This window comes from Neolamprologus brichardi, chromosome 7 (genome assembly GCF_056152115.1).
Source record: "Neolamprologus brichardi isolate AB-2024 chromosome 7, ASM5615211v1, whole genome shotgun sequence".
Classification (NCBI taxonomy): domain Eukaryota; kingdom Metazoa; phylum Chordata; class Actinopteri; order Cichliformes; family Cichlidae; genus Neolamprologus; species Neolamprologus brichardi.
The window spans coordinates 47236839-47262784 of NC_142110.1; the positions used below are offsets into that span (position 1 = coordinate 47236839).

Sequence of the window (25946 nt, forward strand, 5' to 3'; positions counted from 1 at the left end):
GGCTAACGGGGAAAAAACAAACCTGGAGAGCAAGATTGTTTTCAATCAATACCAAGTTCCCAGGCGGCAACGATGCAATGGTCGGGAAAGGTCGCGATCCACTGGAAACCCAAAACTGCTGCAGTTAACCAGTTCTAACTAAACATGTAACACCTGTAAAATAAACCATTTTCTTCTTCACAGAATACATAAATCTTTTCCTCCATTTGCTATTCACTGGTTTTTGGGGGTTGTTTGCACTCTGAACTACACGGGCGTTTATCATTGCCGTCACGAGAAAAGGAAGTTTAAAAAACCCCCCACTAATTAAAAAAAAAAAAAAAAAAAAAAACTAAATCAGCAGGTGGGGAAAGAAAAAAAGTCCGATGATGGCTGAGGTGGCGTCTCTGGATTTAGCAAACAAATTAAAAAACAAAAAAACAAAAAAACAAAACAAAAACAAAAAACAAAAAACAACAACAACTATGTACCCTGGTGAACTGGAGGGGGAGGGTCTTTTTGTCCCAGCTGGCAGGGGAAGTTAGTGATGCTGTACTTCCTATGCCTACCACTCTTTCTTTTTCTCATCCATGGACACTCCACCAGGCCCAAGAGCCACCACCAACAGCAGGCCTCCAATGACTGACGTGGTCTGGAAGAAGTCATACTTGAGGAAGTCGTGCATGGGCTTGTAGGCGGGGATGGTCCAGAAAGCGTTGAAGTAGAAGTTGATAGCCAGAAGCCACACTACGAGGGTCAGTGCTGCTAACTTGGTTTTGAAACCAATGGCCACCAGGATGATGAGAGCTGTCCCCACCATGTTCTGCAGTATCTGTGGAAGAAGGCGAGTTCATATGAAAATCATGAGGATTGCAATCTGTGCTGTAAATCTGTGCTGTAAATCTGTCAGGATGAGCCCATGTTATTAAGCATTTACTTAATATTTCTGATTTATTAATATTTATACTACTAGGACAAAGTTTGAAGAACAACAAAAAAAGGCTACAGGACACTTTTAATCTACTTAGAGCAAATCATATATACCACCCTAAAACTTTAAAGTACACCTTGGGCTTTAGTTATTTAAGACTTAATCACAGCCAGTGGTTAACACATTGGCCTTGCACAAAAAAGCTCCCCAGTTTGAGACCCCCTGCCTTGGGGGGAGTTACAAAGCAGTGTAGTCTTAGTGTCAGCCCCCAGATAAATGGGAAGATTGCATTAGGAAGGGCATCTGGCATAAAATGTGGACCAAATCAAATATGCGGATCCATCCGCTGTGGCAGCCCCTTGAGAAATAAAGGCTTGATTAAACTCTGTTGTGGGCATCGACATACACAGCTGAAGACATGATGGCTGAGTAGTCTTTTCTGTTATACTTAGTCCAGTGCTTGGGTGCATGCATAGTAAGACAAAAACAAAACAGGCTGACAGCTGGACACCCGCACAGACCTTCATCCTTACTGCCTCTGTTTGTGCGCCCCAGGGCAGCTGTGGCTACAATGTAGCTTGCCATCACCAGTGTGTGAATGTGTGTGTGAATGGGTGGATGACTAGATGTAGTGTAAAGTGCTTTGGGGTCCATAGGGACTAAGTTAAGCGCTATACAAATACAGGCCATTTACCATTACTGTCATATGACAAAATTTACATCACTGTTGCTGGTTCATAAAGTACAGTCAAAGCTTAAGGGAGAAGCTGAAATTATCGCACAATAGAATAAAACGTTTCTTTAAATCCAGGTGAGAACCCCCTGATTCACATGTAGTACGTAATTAGACAGTGAGACATGAGGAAAATCTGCAATTTGAGGCAATGTTAATAATAACATTAAATCTCAGAAAAAAATAAGTGAAATTAAAGTACAGTGAGTATGAATGCACGCTCTTTCATGACCTCTTTTGCAGCGTGTTGATTACACACTTATGGCATCATGACAATAAAAGCTGAGCAAACAGAGACTGAGTGTTGACTGTGATGACTGTGTGACCTTTGAGCAAATCTGAGTTCACCACAAATACCATTCTCTATAGAGGATAATGAACTAAAATGATATGTGACACAAACGTAAATAAAATACCGTACAATTGTGTGCATAATGAATATAATGTCCATTACTGTGTAATATCCGACTATTTGGACACATTTTATTGTGAATCTTTGGTCATTATTTACAGAAACGTACATGTTACCACTTGTATTGAGTTGATCAATAGTAACGTAAAGATTAAGTAAATATCTAGCAGCAATGTTCCCTCTAAGCTGCGCGTGTGTGCAATTGCGCACTGCTGGCACGGTCTCTGCGCACAAAAACAAAAAAAAAAAATCTAACCTGAATTGAAATTAAAGTAAATACGTTAACAATTCTGTTTTGCAGTATTAGTCAGTAAGTGACTGGCTGCTCCAGTATGGGATTAGAACGATGCCACCTTATCCCATAGTCCAGCCAATAATGCGATTCACACTCGTATATACGCAGCTAATCAACGTGGTTGACAGGCTATGACAGCGTCCTTATGTGCCAACACCGGTGTTTTAGCTAGCAAAGCGGCGTGGCTGATGGGGAGTGAAGCCACGTTAATGACAACGTGTACAACCATTGGAGATGTGAGCAGGACAGACGGAACAATTAATGGAAAAAGTGTGGACTTTATACCAGTTTTTAAATTGTGTTGATAGGCCACGTAAAACCAGAGTTATGATAAAAATATATGCAATGTTTGGTTTTCTTCCTGAATACTATTGTTGTTTATATTTAATGCGGGAAGAAACGGTAAAAACAGCGTTTTATAAGGAAAACGCTTGAAAGCACTCTCCACCTGTGAGCAAAACCAAAACCAAAAAACCCCCCACCCTCTCCTATTGGTGGAAAAATGTACCATGTCGACCAATCAAAAAATGATATGGCAACATGGCATTTAGATGTTTAGGGAGGGGGAAGTTTTAGGAGTGACGGCGGTGTTTTGAGAAGTTTAACGCAAATCTTGTGTAGTTAGTGTGTAGTGTAGTCAATAGTTTTCTTGTGTGCGTCAGAACAATGAGGCGACTGCTGAATGTTACAGGTGTTACAGGAGTGATACATCTCCTGTTGTCAGGCCTGAAGGTATCAGGCTGTTGCTCTCCTTTATCTCATAGTGGACAGAAATTATTTTTTGGAGTGGCACAAATAATTTGTGTGGCATCAGATTTGATGCAGAACAGCTGATTGTTCTGTAAATAGTTTGAAATGTTTATTTTTAAAAAAAAAACCTTGGCTGCATTTTTAGGTAAACAGCTGCAAAAAAACTTTGTTGTTTGCAAAGCTCAGTAACTTGGTCATTATATACTGTGTTTTGCAGACAGAGAGTTACAGGACTCTCTCCACAGACTCATAATACAAGTCAGAGCTTTATAACAAAAAAAAAAAAGAAAAAAAAAGAAAATAGAAAATTGTGTTTTCAAAATTGGAGTTAAAGTTATTTTTACTTCCAATAGTGTTAACATACTACATAGGTCATGAACACGATTTTTTTTCATTTTCCATTTTCATTGTAAGTGGGCTAAAGCAGTTAATTAAAAGTAGTCTAACATAAATGTAAATGCTGTAATTTGAGTATTTTTAATAAACCATGTAACTTGGATTTGATGCTGGCGTGACCACAGTGCACACGTCTAATGTTGCTCACAGTGGTCCAAGGGACCGCTCAGAGAGTTTGTGTGTTCGCTCAGAGACATGAAAAATTAGAGGGAACATTGTCTAGCAGTCATTTTTAAGATTTCTGATGTGAAGTTTAAAACATGGTTTAGATGCAAACCAGTCAATATGGTTCCTGCATTATTTAGAAATGCATATAAATATAATATGTGTCATCTTGATCACCTGCCGTGGTAGTATGACATGAGACTTAATGTATTGTTAATTCAAGGCTATGTCAATAAAACTCTTTTTAATGACAGGAAAACCATGTGTATGAAGCGGCTGGAGAACGTATGGGTATTTGATTGTGTCCGAACTCACAGAGAAGAAGCTGGAGTCGAAGTGTAACAGGGTCATGAACATGAGCACCAAGAGTACTCGACCGCCCAGCTGCATGTACTGCTTCGGTGAACTCTCTCCCATGGAGGGGACTCCAGCAAACATGCTTTTTCCTTCTGAACGAGATTCAGCCAGTAGCAGCAGCAGACCACCTCCAAGGGCCAGGTTTCTTGAAGAGGAGAAAGGACAGTTATTTTTGTACAGTGTCCTCAAATGAACAGAAAAAAGCCATCCGTCTTAACTTGTCAAATGGTGACAATCCGATTGTTGTTTAATTAGCAGGGTAAGGGAACTACTCCATTAACTTATGCCTACATGTATGGCGAGAATGTTTTTTATTTTATTCTGAATAACACGAATGTTTCAGCTATCAAATTTGACTATTTTTCTGTTAATTATAGAGCTGATTTACTACATTATACTACAACTCTCTCCTGACATGAATTAAATGCCCACAAAATGCATAAACAGACAAACGTGGCACTATATTTAACAGATTTCTCCAGAGACCCATGATTCATCCAGCCTGATGGTGTTTAAATCTAAATCACAGGTCTTCTCCACAGTAATTACAGTAATCCTAAGTGTTGCTGTCTGTTTGGAAACAGTGATGTATTCTGATATAATGCCAGTACGAGAAGATTAGACTCTCTATTCCTGCAATCCTACACTATATTTTTTTCCTTATTGATTAAACTGGTTAAATGAAAATGTTATCAGAAGGCACCACAAAAAGCATCCGCTTCTGCTTCATCACTCGTGAACAAACTTGAATTGAAACAACATGTCAGTAAAAAGTGATGGCTGCTTTTGTTTGAAGTTTGATTTTGTCATGCATGATATTAAAGTTGTGTTTCAGTTCAGCACCCAGTGACACCTACCTCATCAAAAATTTAAGGTCCCATAAAATGCTGTATGCAACCGTCTGGTGGGAAAAAACGACAACATTCAGATTAGACACAGCGAGATAAAAAGAAAGGAAATATAATACGACTGTTCTCACCTGTAGCGCTATGATCCCAAATAGTCCAAAGCAGGCATACTGTACAAAATTTCTACTGAGGATGAGGACACAACCACCTGTTTGGGCAGGGACAATAAGAAGAGTTAAGCCTTGAATGCTTCTCATATGGTCCGTTCTTCTCTTTACGTTGCAAAATGCAATCATAAACCATAATTTGCAGTGCTTTATCAATAAAGCACTGCAAATATTACATATTTGTGTTAGATTAACTTTGCTGTTAGAAAGGCAAGGCTTAGATGGTTTGGGCATGTGCAGTGGAGGGATAGTGGATATATTACAAAAAGGATGTTAAAGGAAAAGAGGAAATCCTCAGGGGAGGGTCAGGATGGATGTAGAGGGCCAGTGTGATAGATAAGGATGTTTGAGATAGTATGAGGTGGAGGTAGATGAGCAGCAGAAAGACAAAATGTGGGACACATACATTTTGCTCACACAGCTTTATGACTTCCTGAAAGAGTTGACCATGTGCAATTTACAAATAATCCCTGTGAGTCAAGGCCTCAGGCTTATCAAGTGCTCAGTTATGCAAAGTTTATTTTCTACTCTCAGCCATGTGTGATGTCAAAGAGTACAGACATGCTTAATATGAACACTGCAGGTACACTGCCTGTTAGCACAGAAGCCCCAGTCATCTGCTGCTCAGATCTTCTTTTTGCGAAGGTGCAGCCAATCAAAAGGACAAACTATCGTAAAGGGAGGTGGAAAGAAATGACCTGTGGCTGCGCCAAAGCCCAGTATTAAATAAATAAGAATTATACTGAACCAGAAAGCATCCAAACCTACTATAGTACTCTGCAAAAGAAAATAATGTCTAGTTGGAAGCTGCCTAAAATCAAATGCTAAAGCTGTAGTCATGGAGGTCCAGGCTCAGGAGGTAGAGCAGGCCTTCCACTCATTGGAAGGTTGGTGGTTCAATCCCTGGCTGGATTTAACCATTGTCAGAATTTAAAGACATTGAACTCCAAGTTGCTGAGTCACTGTTAGATATAAAGAACTTAGACAAAAACAAAGTGTTTATGTGAATGGCTTTGAATGGGTGAATGAGACATGATTCAAACACTTTGAGTAGTCGAGTTTATAAAAAAAAAAAAAAAAGGCACTATACAAGAACGAGTCCATTATTGAGAAACACTCTAGAGAAAAACTATATTCTCTTGCTGGCAAGTAGTTGCTGGCCTTTGCTTTGTGAATTCAGTCCCAATGGGCAATTGCCAGGGTGTTGGCGACTGGTCTCTAGGTCTACTTGACTGATGCCTGAAACTAATGCTATCGAAGTAATTCTATCATGATCTTTTTTGCATCATAAAAACATGTTTTTCTGTTTTTAAGTCAGTCCTCATTGAATTTGTCCACAATATGTATCAAAGGTCTAGAGTAACCAGATGCTTAAATCAAACCCTCTCTACAACAGCTACCACAAAAGTGAACATTATAGAGTTCATGAAGGAACATGTTTTGCAGGGGTATTGAAGTTATGCCTAATTAGAATGGCGTACACTGGGAAGTAACAGTTCATGCTGAACAAATACTGTACTGATGCTTCCTGCTTCACTCGTAGTTTCAATACATGAACTAAACTATTTTTATTTATCTAATCAACATTAAAGATGTCACCTAGATTTGTTTGGCAATTTTAATTAGGACTGCTCCCGTTTACTCACCGAGCTGTCCGATGAGGTTAAGCAGCACAAAGCATGTAGCGAGAAAGTAGCCACAGTTCCAGGTTGCCTCAATGTAGTCTCGCTGCTCATTCCACTGGAACCACATGCGGATGCCATCTTCGAGGAAGGTGCTGATGAGACACAGACGAGCCAGGTGGGGCAGGTACTGTTTGGTTACCCGCAGGAACTGGGAAAGAGAGGAAAAATGACTGACAAGGTCTGAAGAGGGATGGAAAGAGGTCATTTTGATTATGCTATATTATATAAATATAATTCAATGTCACCAAGCCTTAAAATCCACTAAAAAGTTCCCTAAAGGCTCTTTAAATAAATATATACTTACCTGCTAACAGTCAAATACACCACTGTGCAGGAGATGCCACTGTCTAATTAGAGCTGCGCAATTGAATTTCATCTGGGCATGGTTATTATAATAAGATAATCAAGACAAAATATTTATTGTGCCACATAAGATTTTGTCCCCTCCAGACTGTGGAAGGTTGTAATTTTTTTTAAAAGATTAGTGTGATAGTATGCCAAAAATCACTAGCAATATTCTTCTATAATCAGCACTCCAAAAAAAATTAAATAAAAGATGAAGATGTTACACTCTATATCAGGGTTGGGCAATCAATTATCTCAAGGGGCTATGTGAGAAACTGGGACTGGTTTGAAGCGCCACACAAATAAGCTGAACTCAAGTTTGACAATATTAATTTGATCTCTTTATATAAACTGCTACTGGTAAGAGCACATGTTATAGCTGTGGGGATACCCCCGCTCTATATGATGTTCTTGCCTCACAAATGAATCTTGTTGAGCATCTAATAAAGCATAAAGCTAATCAAACTGACTTCAAAGGTGTGAGAGTCTCATACATGCAAATAGCAGAATTACTGTTAGATATTTCAACACAGCACAGCTTTGTTAAACTAAAAAGTATTTTTTGAAAGACAAACTGTGATGAACATTTAAACAAAACACAAATTAAGTAACTGAGGCTCTTCTCTCAAGAAGAAATCATGTACTTCTCAGACACTACAGTCACACAAGAGAGCAGAAATGGCCTGCCCTCTGGCCCGCCTATTCAGCAGTCCACATCAGCACAGTCAGATCTCAGCAGCCTATCAGCATCCACCAACTCTCACTCTGACTGCTGTGCGAGACATGAATGGGCCAACTTGGAGCCAATCCTAACAAGCCCAAAGGTTGCTGCAACAGCACAGAAATACACTATTTCGAAGTGTTAAGTCTGGGTAAAATGCTAGCTCAGTACTCACTAGTGAGGGATGTTCCCCTTGCATTGAGCTTCAGTGAGCCTCCTGAGAGGCAAACAAATCAGACGGTGTGTACTTTTCCCATGTAATCTTTCACAGCACTCGTGATGGCCAAATATAAATCAATCAGGGAAATTAGGGAACATTTTCTGGGATTTGGACTGAGTTCAGTCAACACGAAGGCTCGTAAACGTATGCAGAACTGGCTCCATGATATTTGATTACTTTGAGCTTCTTTATCTGTGCTCTGCTTTGCAAAAACATGAGATCAGTAACCTACAGCACAGAGAGCTCAACGTTTTGAAGGAACAAGGAAGATATAAAACCACATACGTGAGAGGATGGTCCCCAGTGGTTGCAAAACAAGGGTGAAGAGGCTACCTGAACGCTTATCTTGGCATCAGCTCATGCCAAGTTGGTTGTAATCACATGAATATAAATAACAGAAAAGCCAAAGCAAGGTATAGAAGCACAGATGCGGTTGGTGTAATAGAGAAAATATCAGCGATGCTAAGCACTAAGAGTGCTAACTGAGTAACGTGTTAGGGTTAGCCCACAACTTTGGAGCCATCATAAGTGATTTCACAACAGCAGTCTGGCAACATAATAATGTTAATAACCCGTATGGCTAGAAGCAAGCCGAATAACTGACACAATGAAGGAACAACCAAATGTGCTCCTGTCACCCAGCTCTTTTTTAGTCAATTTAGCTACCAGTTTCATCTGGGCGGTGTGACTCAATATTGCTATCAAACCTATCCCGACACACATGACAGGCATCTCCAGCATTTGTCACCCAAATTAAAACAAGAGTTGAAGCCGTCGGCAGGAACGCAGAAAGAGTAGCCGACAGACAACAAGAGGAAACGGTTAACTTCATTCTGCACAAACTAGTTAGCAGCTAACCTGCTAGCAGCGGTTAGCAGTGCGAGCTGCCGTGCGGGGAAAAAATCAAGTTACCTGGTCTGCCACGTCTTCAGCGGTGTTCATAAGATCCTCCTGCCCCATATTCGTGTAATATTACCAGCTGTAATGTTTAAGGCTCGGCGCAACACGGCTTCGGTGCGTTGGTTTTTTTCCGCAAGCTGCGCTCGCTCTGTTCCTGCCACTGTTAACGTTATTTACTTGAAGATTTCCCGACTGCCTGGACTCAGAGAAAGGCCGCCTCCGCCCCACAATGCCCCGCGATTTGACGAGCGAGACGGAGCGAGCCCCCCTACATGGCACTGCAACCGCGGTGTGCCACGTATACCGATCCGTACGGGGTCCTCCGCGCCGCCGCTGGGCATTGTTTACGGCTGTACACAAGTAAACCAGCGCTGCTTTACAGCCCCAAACCCACCTGATGTTAATATCACTATAACCTGTTAGTTAGACCGTTTCCCTTAGACAGTCATACCTCTGTGCTTTTAAAATTTCTTTCTGATAATTAATCTTTTAGAGATATGATTATAGTTTGTATGTAAACTGTCTAATAGGGTCTGTAAAAAGATAACATATTTAAAATACTTCTAATCTATACAATATAAGCTGAGTTAAACAATTCTATTACACTTAATTTCAACACTGAGCACAGTTTCAGTAACCGCCAGAGAAATTATATTTAAACCAATTTGTTTAGTAGATAATTAAAAGAAAAATAATAATATATATTGGGATTTTTTGTTTTATTTTGTTTTCAGATGTTCTGCCGTATTTTCAGGCACCAGGAGGCACCCGAACAAACTGATGCAGTTCTGGATATAAATTTGACAGGTCTGTAAAAGACCATTTTAGTTTAGGCATAATCTAGTGGCTTTAAACGCTATTTAATTAGTGAGATCATAGAGTGAGCCGTCATCTCCCGTGAGATATTAACGGTCACGTATGGTAAAGTTGTGGTCAGAGGTTTACATACACTCATGATGAGCATGAATGTCATGGGAAGTTTTGTTTTTGATCTCTTTGAACTACTTTTTACCCTGAGTGGAATTAATGTATGTACAGCATACATCTTCAATATTTTTCTTAAAAGAAAAAACCAAGACATGGCTGCACAAGTTTGAATTTATTTGGGATTTTTTCTGCTAAATATACAGGCAGAATACGTGTGTAAATCTACAGCTGTCCTTCTTAGACCTTCACCGAGCTCCTTGGACATTCCCATTGTTCTGAGTATTGGTTAAATCCAGTGAATGTCAAAGAAATCCTCCTTATTCTACCAGTTTTAGTCCATCATGATCACTAAACAGATGAACCTTTAGTACCACTTATTTCAATACTATTAACTGACTTTATGAATCTAATTGAGCCTGTATGTATACCCCTGTGTGGTATACAGCCCTATGTGGATTAGAGAAAATCCAAAACAAATTCGAACTTGTTTACCTAACTCAAGTCCTCGATGAATATATGTAAACTTTGGACCATGACTTTAGATTTACATATAAGGTTCAAATTACTTTATTTACACTAAGATTACAGCAGATCAGCCATGCCTTCGACAAATCACAGTAGTATTAGCCACTGAACAAAGGCACCATCGTTACAGAAACAATCAGTTTCAATCAAGTTCTCTGAATTTCACTGTACGGACAATGGCTGACAGGCAGCTGTCCTGGTGAATGAGATCATATGCAAGAGACTTACGATTATGAATTTTCAACATCTTGGTGATAATACACCTGTGTGGCTCATCGATAACCAGATTCCCAACCTTCAGTACCACAGTACAGAGGGAAGTTAACAATAAGACCCCTGATTCTTTGCTATTAAATTTTGAAAAAACTCTAAAACTAAACTGTACATTAAATGAGACAGATTAATAAGCAATAACTTATTGTGGTGCTCCATATAGAGCAACAACAGTCCATCATTGGTGAAGCTTATTGCAGCACTAGAACAAGATCTGTTCTCGCTTCCTTAAAAGTCATATAAACAACTGTGACTGAAAATGTTTCATTTTCCATCTTTAGCTGCAAATCTGTGTTGAAGAAAAGTTTGCATCCTCCGTGCACAACAACCAGTAAAATCAGATCTCGATGGTCAGATAAATCTCCGTTTTCGTGGAAAAGATGCAGATGTGTTGTGTGTAGTTGCTGAAGTTTGTTGTATGATATCAAGTTGGAAACCTAACAGAATAATTTGAAGCATTTTTTAGGTTAAAAATTGGAGTAAATGTTTTTTGTTTTTTTTTAAAAAAAAAAGACAGACAGTTCTTGCAAATTCAAACAGAGTTATATTATACACTAGTGCAGTTAAATGCAAACCAGAAAACACACTTTATCCAGTCCAAAGCAACTTTTAAACACATTTTCTATGCGTCATGTAAATCAGCCTTTGTGGGACCAGTGGAGCTCAGGAACCAAAAACATCCTCACGTAATAGATGTTGAAGGGTCACAGGCTAATTCTGACACAGGAATAACACTTCAAACTAGATGTCGTGGCAGGGTATATAAAAATACTCTTCATATGGGGGTTTGGATTTTACTTTCCATTTTGGGCTTTTCTGTGTTTCTTTTTCATTTTGCTTGATCTCCAGCTGTTATTTCTTTGTTTCTTATGAAATCCACCACCCTGAGCCTGAAAGAGAAAAAGACAAATAGCATAAACAGCATGAAAGCATGGACCCATGCTGCCTCAACAGTTCAGGCTGGTGGTGGTGTAGGAAATTTACTATGCACACTATGGGCCCCATAGGACAAATTAAGCACCACGCTAACCATGCCCACCCCTTTATGACCACAGTGTACCCATCTTCTGATGGCTGATTTCAGCAGGATAACAAACCACATCACAAAGCTGCAATCATTTTAAACTGGTTTTCTAAACATGACAATGAGTTCACTGTACTCAAACCGCCTCCAAAGTCACCAGATCTCAACCCAACAGAGCATCTTTGGAACTTGGTTGACCAGAACATTCACATCACAAATGTGCAGCAACTATGTGATGCTATCATGTCAAGATGGACAAAAATCACTGAGGAAGGTTTCCGGCACATTGAGAATCTATACCATGAACAATTAAGGCCGTTCCAAAGGCAAAAGGGGAATAAACTCGGTAAGTGTACCTAATAAAGTGTCAGGCGAGTGTATATTATTCCACAGACCTTTTTGCGTTTCTGCACCACCTGCTTTTCAACCTCCATTTCTTCATCCTCATCTGTCTGAAAGTCATCTTCCTCCTCTTTCTTTCCGTCCTCCATGCTTTCTTCTGCTTGGTTTTTCAAAGTGAAAATGGAGGCTGTGGACAAATACATGGTGTTACAGAGCAGTAAAACAGGCCCACTGCAAGAGTTTCACTAATCTGTGGTGTTATATGTGGATTCAATGGAGAACCAGTCATGTAAAACTCGACAATTATCATGACTAATATTGGTTCTTCTGATGGACAGTGTGCTTCTCCTGAAATCAGTGGTCAAATGAATCTAATGTGTGTAGATGGGAGATACTGACGGGGGTAGAGGTCGCTCATGCTGTCCTCAGAGTCACTATGACCGTCATCACTGGATGAGGGTTCCCACGTGCTGCTTGAATGCTTGGAAAGGTTTCCTCGACCGCCCTCCTCTTCAGTGGCTCTGGGCCTTTTCTGCGTCAGTCTGGTTGGAACGAATTCAATCCCCTGCTTCACACATTCTTCATCTAGAGAAGGCATAAGGCAGTTGTGTTAGCCATCACATTCACAGTGTAACTATACAACAACCCATACCCTCAGTGTTTTATGCATACTCATATATCAAGTCTGTATTTACTGACATTTTCTCACCTTCTGATTATTTATTTATGTAACAAATGACAGACACCAAAAAAAAAAATAATTAAAGAAATTGCCAAATATGTCAGACTACATTGGTCTGAGCAAATTAAGCACGATTGGTATCTGCAAAAAAGTGATAAGAAATGAATAAGCTCATCAGATAGCTTTGCTTTCCTTCCTGAGAGATGGCTATCACACAAGAAGTCTGACTCCTGAGATGAGTAACATCCAGAGTGTTTACACTACAGGAGAGGTGCACATGGAGAGATAAGTGATGCACTGACATTTAGAGAGGGCTTTCTTGAAGCGTTTTCCGTTGACGTGTCTTAAAACGTGGTGCGGCTGCCGGTTGAGATGTCGAAGGGTCAGCTTACAGAAGAGCTGATTGCTAGAGCACAAACAAAATACATACATTACATCAGAGAATACACTTTGATCTATATGGCATCAGAAAATTACTCAGCTGTAGTTACTAAAATCACTTGTTGGGCAAGCAAACATGTCCTTACGGTTGCTTTGTGCTTGGTACGATGTGTGGCTCATACTGGCTGTAGTTGAACTCTGCTGCAGCACTCAGTTTCTCATATTTCTTCCCCTCAGTGAACTTCTGCAGCTCGGCCAATTTGCAGGGAATCTCGTGGCCATTTAGAGTACATTTGATCTGAAAAAGTACAAAATCGAAGGTATGTATAGGGTGTTTTTATTGGCGTTAATGTTTTGGTCAGCAGAGGTTGGTGGATCCATCCAAAAATCGCTAGCATTGATACCAACACTGGTACTGACACGAGTGCAAAATGATCGATACTTTGTTTCTATCCTCTAAGATCAGTATGTAGCTCAGTGTTAAATTGATGATAATTCTTATCGTAAATCACTACACGCTGCTCTCCCTGGGATAAGCTGCCTTTATAAGTTCCAAGTATCGGCGATACCGGTGTCGTGCCAAAGTAGGTATCCCCGACAGAATTTGTTTCCCCTGTGCTGGGAGCACGCAGCAAGTACTGATGTTTTCATTTTGTGAAAAAGTGAAAAATTAGTATCATTACATTACCATTCAGTTTGAGGGTTACAACAGAAAATTATATAATGCGTCATAATAAGAAGTGTTTGTGAACAAAAAATCAGCAATGTGTGATACTATTTGTCCGTGATTTGGACAGTCCAGCGTGTGCTCCCGATGCAGGGGAAACAAATTCTGTCGGGGATACCTAGTTTGGCACGACACCGGCTCTGTATTAACTTGTTATCTGATTGACACCATAAATGGCAGTATTGCACACCGCTGTCGAGCACTCTTTAGCAATCACAACATCTGAACACCTGGCTCGTGCTAGATCAATTTGCAAGTTAGCATCACGTTCGATATCAGCTCACACGAAGTGCACGTGTGACGTGGAGAAATCTGCTCGCTAACCTTTTTACCGGCTGTGGGCTGAAGAAAGGGGTGATTCAGGAGAAACTCTCTTAGGTCCGCAGGTAACTCATCCATAGTTTAGAAACACTTCAAAACAGCTCGTTCAGCGTGTTGACGAGGACGACGCTTCAACAAGGAAGCTCCCGAACACGTGGGTTGACTGCGCAGACTCTGTTGTGTGATCTTGGCGCCATCCAGCGATCAAATCAAGTAAAACCCGTCTTACACGAAGTTAGCCATTCACCTCTCTCATTTGGCATCAGGCGATCCTTTTATCGAACCACCGGTGTGATTAAACAAAAGCAGACAATTGTCTGCAAGAAATAATGTCCACGGTCCTTGATATACTCCCCTCCCCCTTTTTTGCTACCTTTAAGAAACTAAACCTTAATCGGCTTAAGTAAGACATGACAACAGAGCCCAGTCAGCTGACTGCCACCATCTGACAGGTCTGAGAGCATTACGGAAGACAGACAGCCCACTCTGCTTGGATTTCATAAAACTACAGAATAACCGGCATAGCCGGCTTTGAATTAAAGTTCATAAACCAGTAAAGTAGACACATGTAAAAGTAAATAAAACTATTTTATAAATCTTCCTAGCATGGCTAGTGTAGCACATTTGTTTTACTCGACTAGTCACTAGAGATTGCACAGAGTGAGTCATCTCGCTTTGGAACCAAAACCACGCCCACATTTCTCCCACAATTCCCTGGTTCCGTAAACAAATATCGGAAGCTAGCTGTTTGAGGTGTCGTGCATACTGTGAATTAAAATCTGACGATAGAGCTAAAGTAGAACCCAGACATCGCTGTTGGTGTTACTTGCAATTACATTAAGAGCGTTTAGTAATGCTACCGAGCTAGCTGGCTAGCTTAATAGCATAACTGACGATATTTAAGGTTCCTACTGTTTCTTAAGTACACGTGAATATAAATATATATACATATATATAACAATGTCTGGACCAAATGGAGATCCAAACATCTCTCCGGACGATGGTATTATAAACGACGAAGATGATTTCGGCGAAGAAGGTAAAACAACAAAAGCTTTCATTGTAACTGATGTTAGCAATCATTAGAGCCGCTGGGCCGCTCCAGTGATTGTTAGAACAAACACTAGTTACTTTTTGGTTAATTGTAATTACGTATGCGGGTATTTGTGGGCGTGATTTAGATTTATGTAAAAAAGAAAATTAAGTCCGTCCTTAAAACTTTTGTATGAATCAATTGAGTAAACTAGCAGCCATGTTCAATAAAATGAAGCAACTCTAAAGATTCATGGGCCAAAGTTCCTCCAAAACAATGTAGGACACTGAGAAGGTCATACAGGAAACAGTGACTTCAGCAGAAGTCAAAAACTGTCAACTTTCATAGCATTATCCTGTCTTTCATTGATAACAATATAAATTAAATTTATATGATCAAAAACTGTTATACTCTTTATTTAGTCGTTGCTCTTTAAATTGCCAAACAAAGCAAACTAACCTATGCTGCTCGTCCACAGAGTACTCTGCCATTAACAACATGCTAGATCAGATCAACTCTTATCTCGATGACCTGGAGGAGCGGAACGACGCTCTTAATGGCAAACTGCACGAACTGATGGAGTCAAATCGGCAAGCTCGACTGGAATTCAGAGCCCAGTTGTTGGGCCCCCCAAAGGAGGAGGATGTGGAGGAGCACTGTCCCACAGCAGATGGGGAGTCCTCCTCAACCAGCAAGGAGGACATAAACGAGGATAAAGAAGGCTTGCAAATGAATGACATGAATATTTAGATCAGGAGGTTAAATTAAGGAAAAAGCCGGGATAGAAATATTATGAAAGTTGACTCAACTCCTGAAAGCTGTCATTTGGACTAGTGACCCTTTATCTTCATAGTCGACGCTCACATCAGCAGGCGTGTGCGATAGATTACATCTCCTCCTTTGCAGAGCTCATTCTGGTTTCTCCTTTGGCAATGTGCCGATGTTCTGGTAACTAACCTCAAACAGCTTCTCATGCAAGCTGGATGTTACATCAACTTCTTTAATTTCACTGCAGACTTTATAAATCTAAAGCCAGATGTGCCGCTTTGTATTGGGAAGACAAGGCTCAGGATTATGTGAGAGGTCACAAGGCCAAGTCCTAAAGCAAGAAAACGACTAAATATATATATTTTTAAAGTTGGTATTAAAACATGGTCTTTGATAAACAAGGTTCAAACTACAGGATCAACCTTAAATCTTTCCAGATTCTGGACCTAAATATTGTTTTGATACAGATGTCATATCAACAACTTCTCAAGCATTTGAGTCAGTCCTTGTTAAACAGAGAAAGACTCCACTTCCTCAAGTGTTTCATCGCATTATTAGCTTTGCAATTCCTATACCCTCCCAAAAAGTAAATAGGAAACATTGGACACTCATATGTATTATAATGCTTGTTGTGCATACTAACTGTAAACGCTGTGCTGTGTTCAGTGTCTGTTAAGTGTTTGCTGTAAAATCAAAAAAACGAAACATTGGAATTATGAGACATTTTTAATATAAATTAAGATGACTCCCAAACAGAAAACAAACATCCAAAAATACAATAAACTTCCAGCAGTTAGAAAACATCACCAGTTTGTTCATCTCAATTTGTCAGTAGCTGAATAAAAATACAATAAGAAACATACAGCTTTGTTTGAAGTCATCCTTTACATGCCCTTTTTTTTTGCCTCTCCGTTCTGTTTCGGAGCTTAAAAGCACAGATTAGATCACGTCTCCTTCATTCAGAGAGAATACAACACTAATCATGTGACAGTCGCTGACGTGACTACAAGGGTTGCTACGTGTGTCAGTCCTCTGTGGTTGATAATAGGTTTCTCTAAAACAGGGTGAAATGTTTCCAGAGCAGAGCGCTGGTTATGATGAAGGAAGTGGTGCTTCCTGTTTCACCCTCACCTGTGAGTAACACCTCTGGATAATCTACAGGACTCTTTGCTACATTTTAATTGATAGTTTTGTACTATCGCCCAACTGTGTTTCTATTCTTGGTACAGCAACTAAAATAAAATGATGGTAAACTGGAGTCAAATAAGCACCAACTTAAAACAATGACACTGGGCTGTGAATGCTTTTAAAAAGCATGAGTGGAAAACAATTGTTTTTATCTAAATGTAGCCTGCGCCATCGATTCTCACCTGGAAGCGACAGCACAGCGTTTAAACTGAAAAACAAGATGTAGACAAAGTGCATGCAGCCTTATGCAAACGAGAAGAATCGTCATTTAGATCAAGTGCCTTACTGCTAGAAGAGAAGCCCTTTATTTTTGGCTGCTGACGGCCTTTTAAAAATACACACACTCTTCACCGGACTATATTTTGACGACAGGTGTCCATTACCACATTCGGCTCTTACAAACTGCTTTCAGTGTGAAGGGAACCACTGCTGACTGCCTTGTTCTTTTTGTTGCCCAAAGCATAATCAGCAACATCAAATTAAACCCAAAATCCCAGCCATTCATAAAAAAAGAAGATAAAATGCTGTGAACCAGGCTGTGATCAGATCCAAGATTCAGCTTTTTTTCTTCGCTCAGTCCATGTGCCACTAAGACCTGTTTGTGTTAAAACAAATGTTGACACCTGCTCAAGTATGCAGTGTGCTTACATTCTACATTTCACCATGTGCTATGTGTGATTAGCCAGTGTCTCCACTTTACCATCAGTCCAGTCTTTTATACTGGTAGGTTGTACTAACCATCAGTCACCTAGCTAGCCAGAGAATTAGCGCAAAAAAAAAAAAAAAAGACAGAAAGAAAAAAAGCTGATAATGAGCCATCTAAGACTCCCGATTCTTGAGGACAACAGGGTGGAAAATTAGCACTTTAGCGAGCAGTCTTAATTTTAAATGTCACTGGAGGAATTCAGCTTAGGAAGAAAAGAGTAAAAACCAAAACAAAACTATGGATTCATCTATATCTGCAAATTTGATTGTATATTTAAACTTGCATTTAGCTTTTTTTTTGCAACCAAGCAGCATTTCCTAATTCCAACTACATCCTTCATGTATACAGTAAAAGTCACAATACCCTTTATTTTTTTTAGTTAGTATGCAAACAACACTATGTGCAGTTTTAATTCAGCACAGCAAATATTAGGTTTTAAATAATACAATGTCTGAACCAATGCACAGATTTGGAATGATAGAATAAAGCCAATTAAACTTCAATGGGCCATTATATCCAAAGATATATATATTTTATATATATTTTCCTGTCACCTGTTGAAGCAACAGCCTCTCTATGAATTTCTGTAGTAGTGTGACTACACAAATAAGCACAATCTGCTTAGTTGCAGTTTTCCAGAGACCAAAGTACGGGAATCAGTTCAAAGAGGGCATCAAATACAAGGATGTTCTCGTTGTTAAAAAAAAAAAAAAGGGGGAAAAAAAGGTCTATTTAGTTATTCTGATTATACTGATACTAAACACAAAAGCTTTAAGTTCAGTATCTACTTCATCTTTTTATTTTTGACTAGATGACTTTATAATAATGTGTAATCTGATAGTGATGGCTGACGCTGGCCCACATTTTCCAACTGAAAGCCAAAATTAAGAGCTTCGCCCGCAATTGTGTTAATTTCACACCCTGGGAGAGCGATTCACACGAGAAGTCCTGTTCCTCTGTGCATTTAATTCCAACTTTCCAGTCCGGTGAGGAGCTCGACCACCAACTCCTTGGTCTCTGTTCCATGGAAGCACCTCTTTAGTCACATCCTGTCAGTGGTTGTGATTGTACCTGTTTCTTTTCTGTGCACATCATTTCCTCATCGTCTGTTTGCCGCCCTTCCCGACCTGCGTCTGGGTGCTTTCCCCGCCCCAATCTTTTTCCCCTGGGTTGCAGGGGCTTCTTTCTCCTCCAACTCTTCATTGGCATCCTCTGCAGCGGCTGATGGCTCAGAGTCCATGTCCACACTACTGCTGGCGGGCACCTCAGCAGGGGATGTGTCCATGTTGCTAGTGATGGTTGCTGAGGTGGTAGACAAGTCCTCTGAGGTTGCCTCAGGTTCGGCCGGCTTTCCCTTTTCCTCGCCCCGTATCTGCATTTTAAGTTGGGTGAGCGTGACGACGGGCTGCAAGGATGTAAGGTTCATCGCTAAATCTGTGTCACCAGAGAGTAGATTTTTATCCGAACAGTCTGAGGCAGTTTCATTTATGTGCATGAGGCCGTCAGCAGGTTGGACAGATTCTCTTGAATCTTCAGCATCTTCACCTTTTCGACTCACCAAGGCTCTGTACCTCTGTGGGGGGAAAAAACCCAGCATAAAAATACTGGATTATGCCTCTAGATATACACTCATGCAGCTTGTTTCCCTGGCAGATTAATGTACACACTGGCCTTTTAAGAGCTCACATATGCCTAGATTAAGGCTGGAGTTATGCAATTAAAAAAAAATTCAAAACACAACTGAATGCAAATAGTAATGTTGTTATCTTTAAGCTTAAAACTTAAACCGACAAACCTTAAGATTCTCAAAGTGCTGCAGTGATTTGCAGTGGCCATGCAGGGCAGAAGACTCAAAGTTGTAAAACTTGTTGCAAAGCTTGCAGATAAAACCTGCGACTGGAACTAAAAAACTGGACCCTGTGACGAAGGAAATGAGAAACTAAACATCACAAAGATACTAAATATCAGAGAAGAGAAAGCAGGAGTGGAAAAAAAAACACAGGAGTGCCTCTCTCACCATAGACTGTGTCAGGGTTATACTGCTCATCACTGGACACGTCGTTTAGAGTCGCTTCTGAGGACCAGCCGTCCTGCATCAGTGAAATGTGTTACTGCAGAGATTATCTTAAACCAGTTCTGAACCAAGGGTTGTACATTTGCCAATCATCTCACTGAAGGAAATCACCAACAATAATTTATATGCAGCTCACCTCTCCATCTCCTTGATTACTCAATCCTTTCTCCTCCTCAGTCCCCTCCTCTGTTTCTATTGAAAAACCTTCTGTGCCCAATGAAGCAAGTTTGGCGAAGGCCTCACAATCTTTTTCCTGGAGCTAGAAACGAGAAAACTGAAGTGAGAATTTTACCTCATCTATGTATACAAACTCGATTAGTCTCTATATAGTTATGAATATAAATAGTTGTGAATATAAATGTATTGTATTGCATTTGGCAAAAGAAGCTTTTCTTTACTGGAACACTGGTGATTTTCCTTTGGGGAGGTCAAAACCTCTCTCATGTGTGCCAAAATTTTCTAAATAAAGAAACATCTTTTCCTCTGGGAAAACATTTGTTGATGTGTAAAAGAAAGAACAAAAGGATTTCTTTCCCCACCTTCTGTCTGTGCTCCTGGGACTGCAAGTGCTCCAAAAACATCTGGGAGTTCTTGAAGTGTTTCTTGCAGATGGCACAGGAGGACATGTCTGTTTTACTGGCAAGCTGACGACACGGAGAAGAGCATTTTCAACACTACTCAAAATATTTTCTAATATTTCTTGAACTTTACTTTTGCGCTATGTTGTGAGAAACTGATGTACCCTGTGTTCCTCTGTGCGACGGTGGTCGGCGATGCTACTCGTGAAGTGTGTGAGACAGGTGGCACACCAGCGCTTCAAGTCTTTCTTCTCCCTGCAATGAACACAGGACATCCTTCGTAAGGGTTGCCCTCTACTTTCAAACTTAATATGACACACAGGAGGAAGGAGGTGGTCTCTGAAGGGGTTTAATTAAAACGTGCAAATATGCAACACCTTTTAAAGCTGCTATGCAATCTGAGATTGAGAAAGAAATCTGCATATAACTGACCCATCTTTGTTTGCTCCCTGTAGAGACTCCTGCACCCGAGGCAGCAGGGTGACGAGGCAGGCATTGCTCATGTGTTGGATCTCCATCATCCTCTGCTGGTGGGAAATGCTGTTCATATGACTCCTGAAGTTCTAGCACACAAAGGGAAGAACATTAATGACAAAAGAGTGGAGTTAAAATATTATTATTAATGCTCACCATTAACCTACTTGCTGGTTGTGGCAGGTGGTGCTGCAAAGATAACAGTAGAACTTGCTGGAGCCCTCTGCCACACCCTCCTCCTCTTCATCCTGGCTCTCAGGCAAAGCTACAGGGGCATCTTTGCTCTGTGAAGTTTCCTCTGCTGGTAAATTAGCCTGCCGGTCACCCTCACTAGGCCTGCCAGAGGGGGACGGGGCTGACGAACAGCTATGCACCTACAAAGAAGAACCAGGAGTGTTGAACTTTTATGAAAAATGTATAAAAATCAACAAGACTTTAGTTCTTTAGGTACATGAAAAACAATATGTTCTCTATGACCTGAACATCAAAAACAAAAGGCTCCTCTCACCTCACCAACTTTGGTCTCCTCAAGTGCGTCGACAACGTCTGATCCTGTTCTGGAGCCACTTTCTTCCAGAGCGATGCATTCTTGTGATAAAGAGACACCCAATAAGAGTTCACCTCGAAAGACCCCAACAATAACACAGTGTACTGTATAAAGGTCTTGAATCACCCCTCATTTCTTTTTATTTTGGTCAGGAAATGGGTGCAGTATTTTAACTGAAACGTGTACATATAGACATGAAAATGCAGTATATAAGGCAAGAACAGAGTTTGTACAACTCTAATGAGCCTGAAAGTCAATATTTGGTTTGAAAAATTTTATTCTTGAACACAACTCTCTTAGGCAGCTTTCTTGTAATTTCTTTTTTACCTTCAGGGTGGACATCCTCTGTGTTGCTGCTACACTCCGAGGAAAGAGCTTCCCCATCTATGTTTGCCGTAGTGACGGCCTCGGCAGCTCCCTGTTCTGTGGGCTTTTCCGAGCTGAGAAGACAAGAAAAAAGCATTTCTGTTTCACCATTTTTTTAATGCTATGAATTTCAAATAACTGAGTAAGAAAAAAAACACATTTATAAATTTGTTTTTTGCCTTCTTAAAACCGGTGAGAGGAAAAAAACAAAACAAAACCCATTTCTTTCCTTTTTTGGTCAAATACAAGAAATTACATTTTCCAGAAATAGAGAGTGCAGTTTTCTAATACAGCCAGCAGCAATAAACTGGCTTTCCCCACCATTCTGTCCTCTTTTTCTTCACTGCAGGCTCTTCAAGTTGCTCTTCAGATAGTTGTGTTGGCCCATCCAGTCCTCCCGTAGCGCCATCTGTGGGTGAAAAACACAAACCAAAGGGAAAAAGAAAATATTTAACTTTGATATTCTTCAAGTACTTTGTACAAAAAGTTTAAATTCACATGACATTTAGCTAACACTATACCTCAGCTCCCATCCTAACTAATTACTATGTTTCTGATATGGATGAATTGCAGCTCTACCTGCTTGAGTCTTGCCATTAGCTCCAGTGGTACTGCTAGCTGCTGCTGGTTGCTCATCTGAGCTCCCTGCTGCCATCTGCTCACTGTCCCGCTTACGATCTGGCTGTCGATTTGCAGCATCCTACTCACAGAGACAGATCACATGAAAACTAGAAAATAATGATCCATCATAGCCGAAAAACTTTATGTACACAGTTTTTTTGAGGGATACATTCCTGAAACATTGTGTAAATATGTGCACTGACTCTATAGTGCACCTACTTATTTGTTGAGAATAAATGGAAATCCTGATTCTTATCATTTGTCACACATTCACACTGCTTACAACAAAGATAATTACACTAACACAAATAATCAAAAACATGCTGTACTGTCCAACCCTGATCACTCGGATGGTAATCTGAGCTCACTCAAAAACCCACACAATGAACACAGTAACTGCAATAGCGCTGTTATAAATACCGCGGAAGATGAAGAAGAGGAGGCAGAGGATGCTGAGGAGGCGGTGGTGTTGTTGTTGTTGAAGTAGCGGGGATGTGGGTGGAAGGGTCGTGCAGCTGGGAAACCCATGATGGGAGACTTGATAGCCATGCCCATGGGAACTGGCCCGAGCAGGGACGACCTGTTCCCTGCTGTGAAGAACTGCCGAAACTGCTGCCCACCCATCCCAAAGCCCCGCATGTTACCTGCACGCAAGTACAACAAGAAAGGAAAAAGTAAACTAATTATTATAAGGGCTTGCTTTAAATAAAAAAACAATATACATGAAAATGTCACGTGACATCTTCTGGTCTTTGAGATTTCCAGGTATTGCCATTTTTATGCTATTCACTCACACCGTACCCTGCATCTGCTGCATCAGTAAAGCACCCTGCAGCATGGGATTGGGGGCGATGATGGTCGTCTGCGAGGCATGGCTCAGGTTGACCATCCGGGGAGGGGGTGCTGTCTGGGGGGCAACAGGAATGGTTCTAGGAAAGAAATACACACAAGAAAGTAACATGTCTTATTATTTAAAAATTCACATCCTCACTCAAATCTGCAGCTAAAGGCAGAGTGTCTGGGGTAAATGACAAATCCATCAGAGCCATGGAAATGTTTTCCGCCTTCTTAACAACCTGAGAATTTATTTTACATGCATCCATCATACTAAAGCTGGCTTGACAGATTTTGCTGCCACCTTCGCTTATCCTCAGAATAAAGACGAGGAAAGAGAAGAAAATATTCAACCCGAATTTAAGTGAGGATTAAAAACTGAGAAATAAAAAGCTTCCTTCCAAAAAAGGTTGGGACACAAAAAAATGCATATAAAAAAACAAAACAAAAACAACATAATTTGCTTATTGTTTAAAACCCACATCTTATGGATAACTGCAGAAAGACAACATAAATAATGTTGAAAATGAGAAACTATGTTGCTTTTTTGAAGAATACGTGCTCTTAGTTTGATGTGTAGTGTAAAAGCCATGTGGTTGAACATCTCATAATTAATTACATTAAGTAGCAGCACGCCTGGATATAAAAATAACATGCCAGAACTTAACCAGTCTTTCATTTACAGTAAACAATATCATTAAAAAATTCTGAGAATCAGCCTAGCAAGATGGAGCACCGTTGCCTCACAGCAAGAAGGTCCTGGTTTTGAATCCTGTGGCGACTTGTCCAAGGTGTACCCCTCCTCTCGCCCTATGAGAGCTAGAATAGGCTCCAGCTCTCTCCAGCCCCCGAGAATCAAAGAAAATTTCCATGTACAACAGACTAGGCTAAAAACCAGTATTAACGGCCACAATCTTCAGAGTCTGGACTCAAAACAGACGCAATTATGTAGTGGAATCACTGCTTAAGCTCATGAACACTTGTGAAAACCACTGCCGATGAGAAACGTCTGCTGCTGAATTGACCAAATGCAATTTAAAACCTCACAATTTAAAGAAAAAAACCCCCCAAAAATAACAAAAATAACAACAACAACAACAACATATATTTATGAAAAAAAGATCCAAAATTATAAATGCCTTCTTTGAGCACCAGCTGACTTAACAGGAGACAAACAATACCAAACAATCTGCGGCAAGGTTTAGCAGACACAGAGACAAACATCATAGAGCTCAAATTCTTTATACACATTACTGACATCAAGTTAAATTTAAGGAGATATATATATATTTTAAAGGCTTATTTATATAGAACAGCTTTATCGCCTTTATATGGCTTTCACATCGGTGCACTGCGTTACAGTGAACAAGTAATTAGATTACCTGTAATGAAATTATAGGCTGGTTGACTGTGGAAGATGCAATAACAAATGTGATGTGATTTTTTTGTTATTGGTCTGAGGTCAGAAATCCTGCAGCAAACGCTTTATATAACGTGTAAAAGAGGGATAATAACACACAACCTTTGAGTAATCTAGATAACAATGGAAGGCAGCAGTCAAAATAAACATCAATACTGTCAGACCACTAATTAAATATCTGAAATGATAAATGTAGCCGTAACAGGTGTTGGGACGGGCAGTTAGCATACAGGTCATCCAGAGGGCCTTACATTATCCCCGGTCTTGAGTTAACAGGCTTACCGGGGTGTCTGGTGGTGATGGGCCACATGGTGTCCGGGAGGCGGCTGCGGCGGGGGAGGCGGAGGCTGCTGCTGCTGGAAAAGTTGCTGGAGTTGCCTCAGTTGCTGGTGAAACTGTTGCTGTTGCTGCTGATGGATGTGCGGATTGAACATCACGGGCTCTGATTTAATCCGTTACGTTGCAACGAGTTGTCAGAGCCGTCAATGTGTGGCACCTCTTAGGACAGAGGATCTCTTGTTGGGAGGAAGAAAAACGTGATTACTTGCTCTGCTATCAGACCAACTATTTGTTGTTAAGGCACACTTAATGACAGTGCGCACCTCCTGTGAGACAACAGGTCGCTCTCATATTTCATTATGACAACTAGCTAGCGTTAGCATAGGAGCTAACAATAATGAACTTTTTGGTTTGCTAAGTTTACTTTCATTTCCTCCACCATCCCGCTTCATACAGATAGCCGCATGTTAGCCGCTACTCTGTCAGAGAAAGCAGAATGGTACTCTAAATATGGCCACAATATCGAGCCTATGTTGATAACTGAAGTGTAGCTACACCTTCCATAAAATGAACGAAGCTAACGCTACATTAGCCATAGCCGCTCAGTCACTGAACCAAACAAGTTAGCTTAGCATAGCATTCAACTAACTCAAAGACAAACCTCTCCTGTAGGGACTGCTTTGTCGTATTTACCTTCCTACAGCTGCCCCCAGAGACGTAAACCTCACCGGGTGTTAATTGTCAACGTAAAACCAAACCGAAGAGTTAAACACTCGCACTTTACAGCAACGGTGCAACTTGCACAAAAACTGAAGCCATAACCTCTGATCAAACCGGTGGACCGTGTCACCCCCTAGTGGCTGCCCGTAGAACTGAAAACGCATGATGGACGTAGAATGACCAGGCTTCGAAATGTCGTTTTTAATACATTTATTTATTTGTTGTTGTTGTT

General features: G+C 40.5%; 4 protein-coding genes across 4 annotated transcripts; 1 reads left to right on the plus strand and 3 right to left on the minus strand.

Moving 5' to 3' along the window:
- Nucleotides 1–435: 435 nt before the first annotated feature.
- surf4 (surfeit 4) lies at nt 436–9205 on the minus strand. Its single transcript, XM_006788960.3, has 6 exons — nt 8917–9205; nt 6680–6866; nt 4998–5074; nt 4876–4919; nt 3977–4163; nt 436–811 (listed from the first exon to the last, which is right to left on the minus strand). Exons 1-6 carry the CDS (start codon nt 8962–8964, stop codon nt 545–547), a joined length of 810 nt encoding a protein of 269 aa, XP_006789023.1. The 5' UTR covers nt 8965–9205; the 3' UTR covers nt 436–544.
- Nucleotides 9206–10382: 1177 nt separating this feature from the next.
- surf2 (surfeit 2) lies at nt 10383–14543 on the minus strand. The gene is made up of 6 exons (XM_006788961.3): nt 14110–14543; nt 13205–13356; nt 12980–13083; nt 12395–12580; nt 12049–12182; nt 10383–11519 (listed from the first exon to the last, which is right to left on the minus strand). Exons 1-6 carry the CDS (start codon nt 14182–14184, stop codon nt 11424–11426), a joined length of 747 nt encoding a protein of 248 aa, XP_006789024.2. The 5' UTR covers nt 14185–14543; the 3' UTR covers nt 10383–11423.
- Nucleotides 14544–14813: 270 nt separating this feature from the next.
- On the plus strand, nt 14814–16769 carry bbln (bublin coiled coil protein). The gene is made up of 2 exons (XM_006788963.3): nt 14814–15145; nt 15618–16769. The coding sequence occupies exons 1-2, from the start codon at nt 15067–15069 to the stop codon at nt 15887–15889; spliced, it is 351 nt and encodes a 116-aa protein (XP_006789026.1). The 5' UTR covers nt 14814–15066; the 3' UTR covers nt 15890–16769.
- Nucleotides 16621–25834, minus strand: ciz1a (cdkn1a interacting zinc finger protein 1a). The gene is made up of 16 exons (XM_006788962.3): nt 25688–25834; nt 24998–25230; nt 23263–23390; nt 22882–23105; nt 22420–22540; nt 22162–22249; nt 21802–21914; nt 21436–21515; nt 21095–21301; nt 20886–21016; nt 20618–20708; nt 20415–20519; nt 20012–20134; nt 19819–19891; nt 19597–19718; nt 16621–19374 (listed from the first exon to the last, which is right to left on the minus strand). Exons 2-16 carry the CDS (start codon nt 25147–25149, stop codon nt 18901–18903), a joined length of 2232 nt encoding a protein of 743 aa, XP_006789025.1. The 5' UTR covers nt 25150–25230; nt 25688–25834; the 3' UTR covers nt 16621–18900.
- Between the last annotated feature and the right edge of the window lie 112 nt (nt 25835–25946).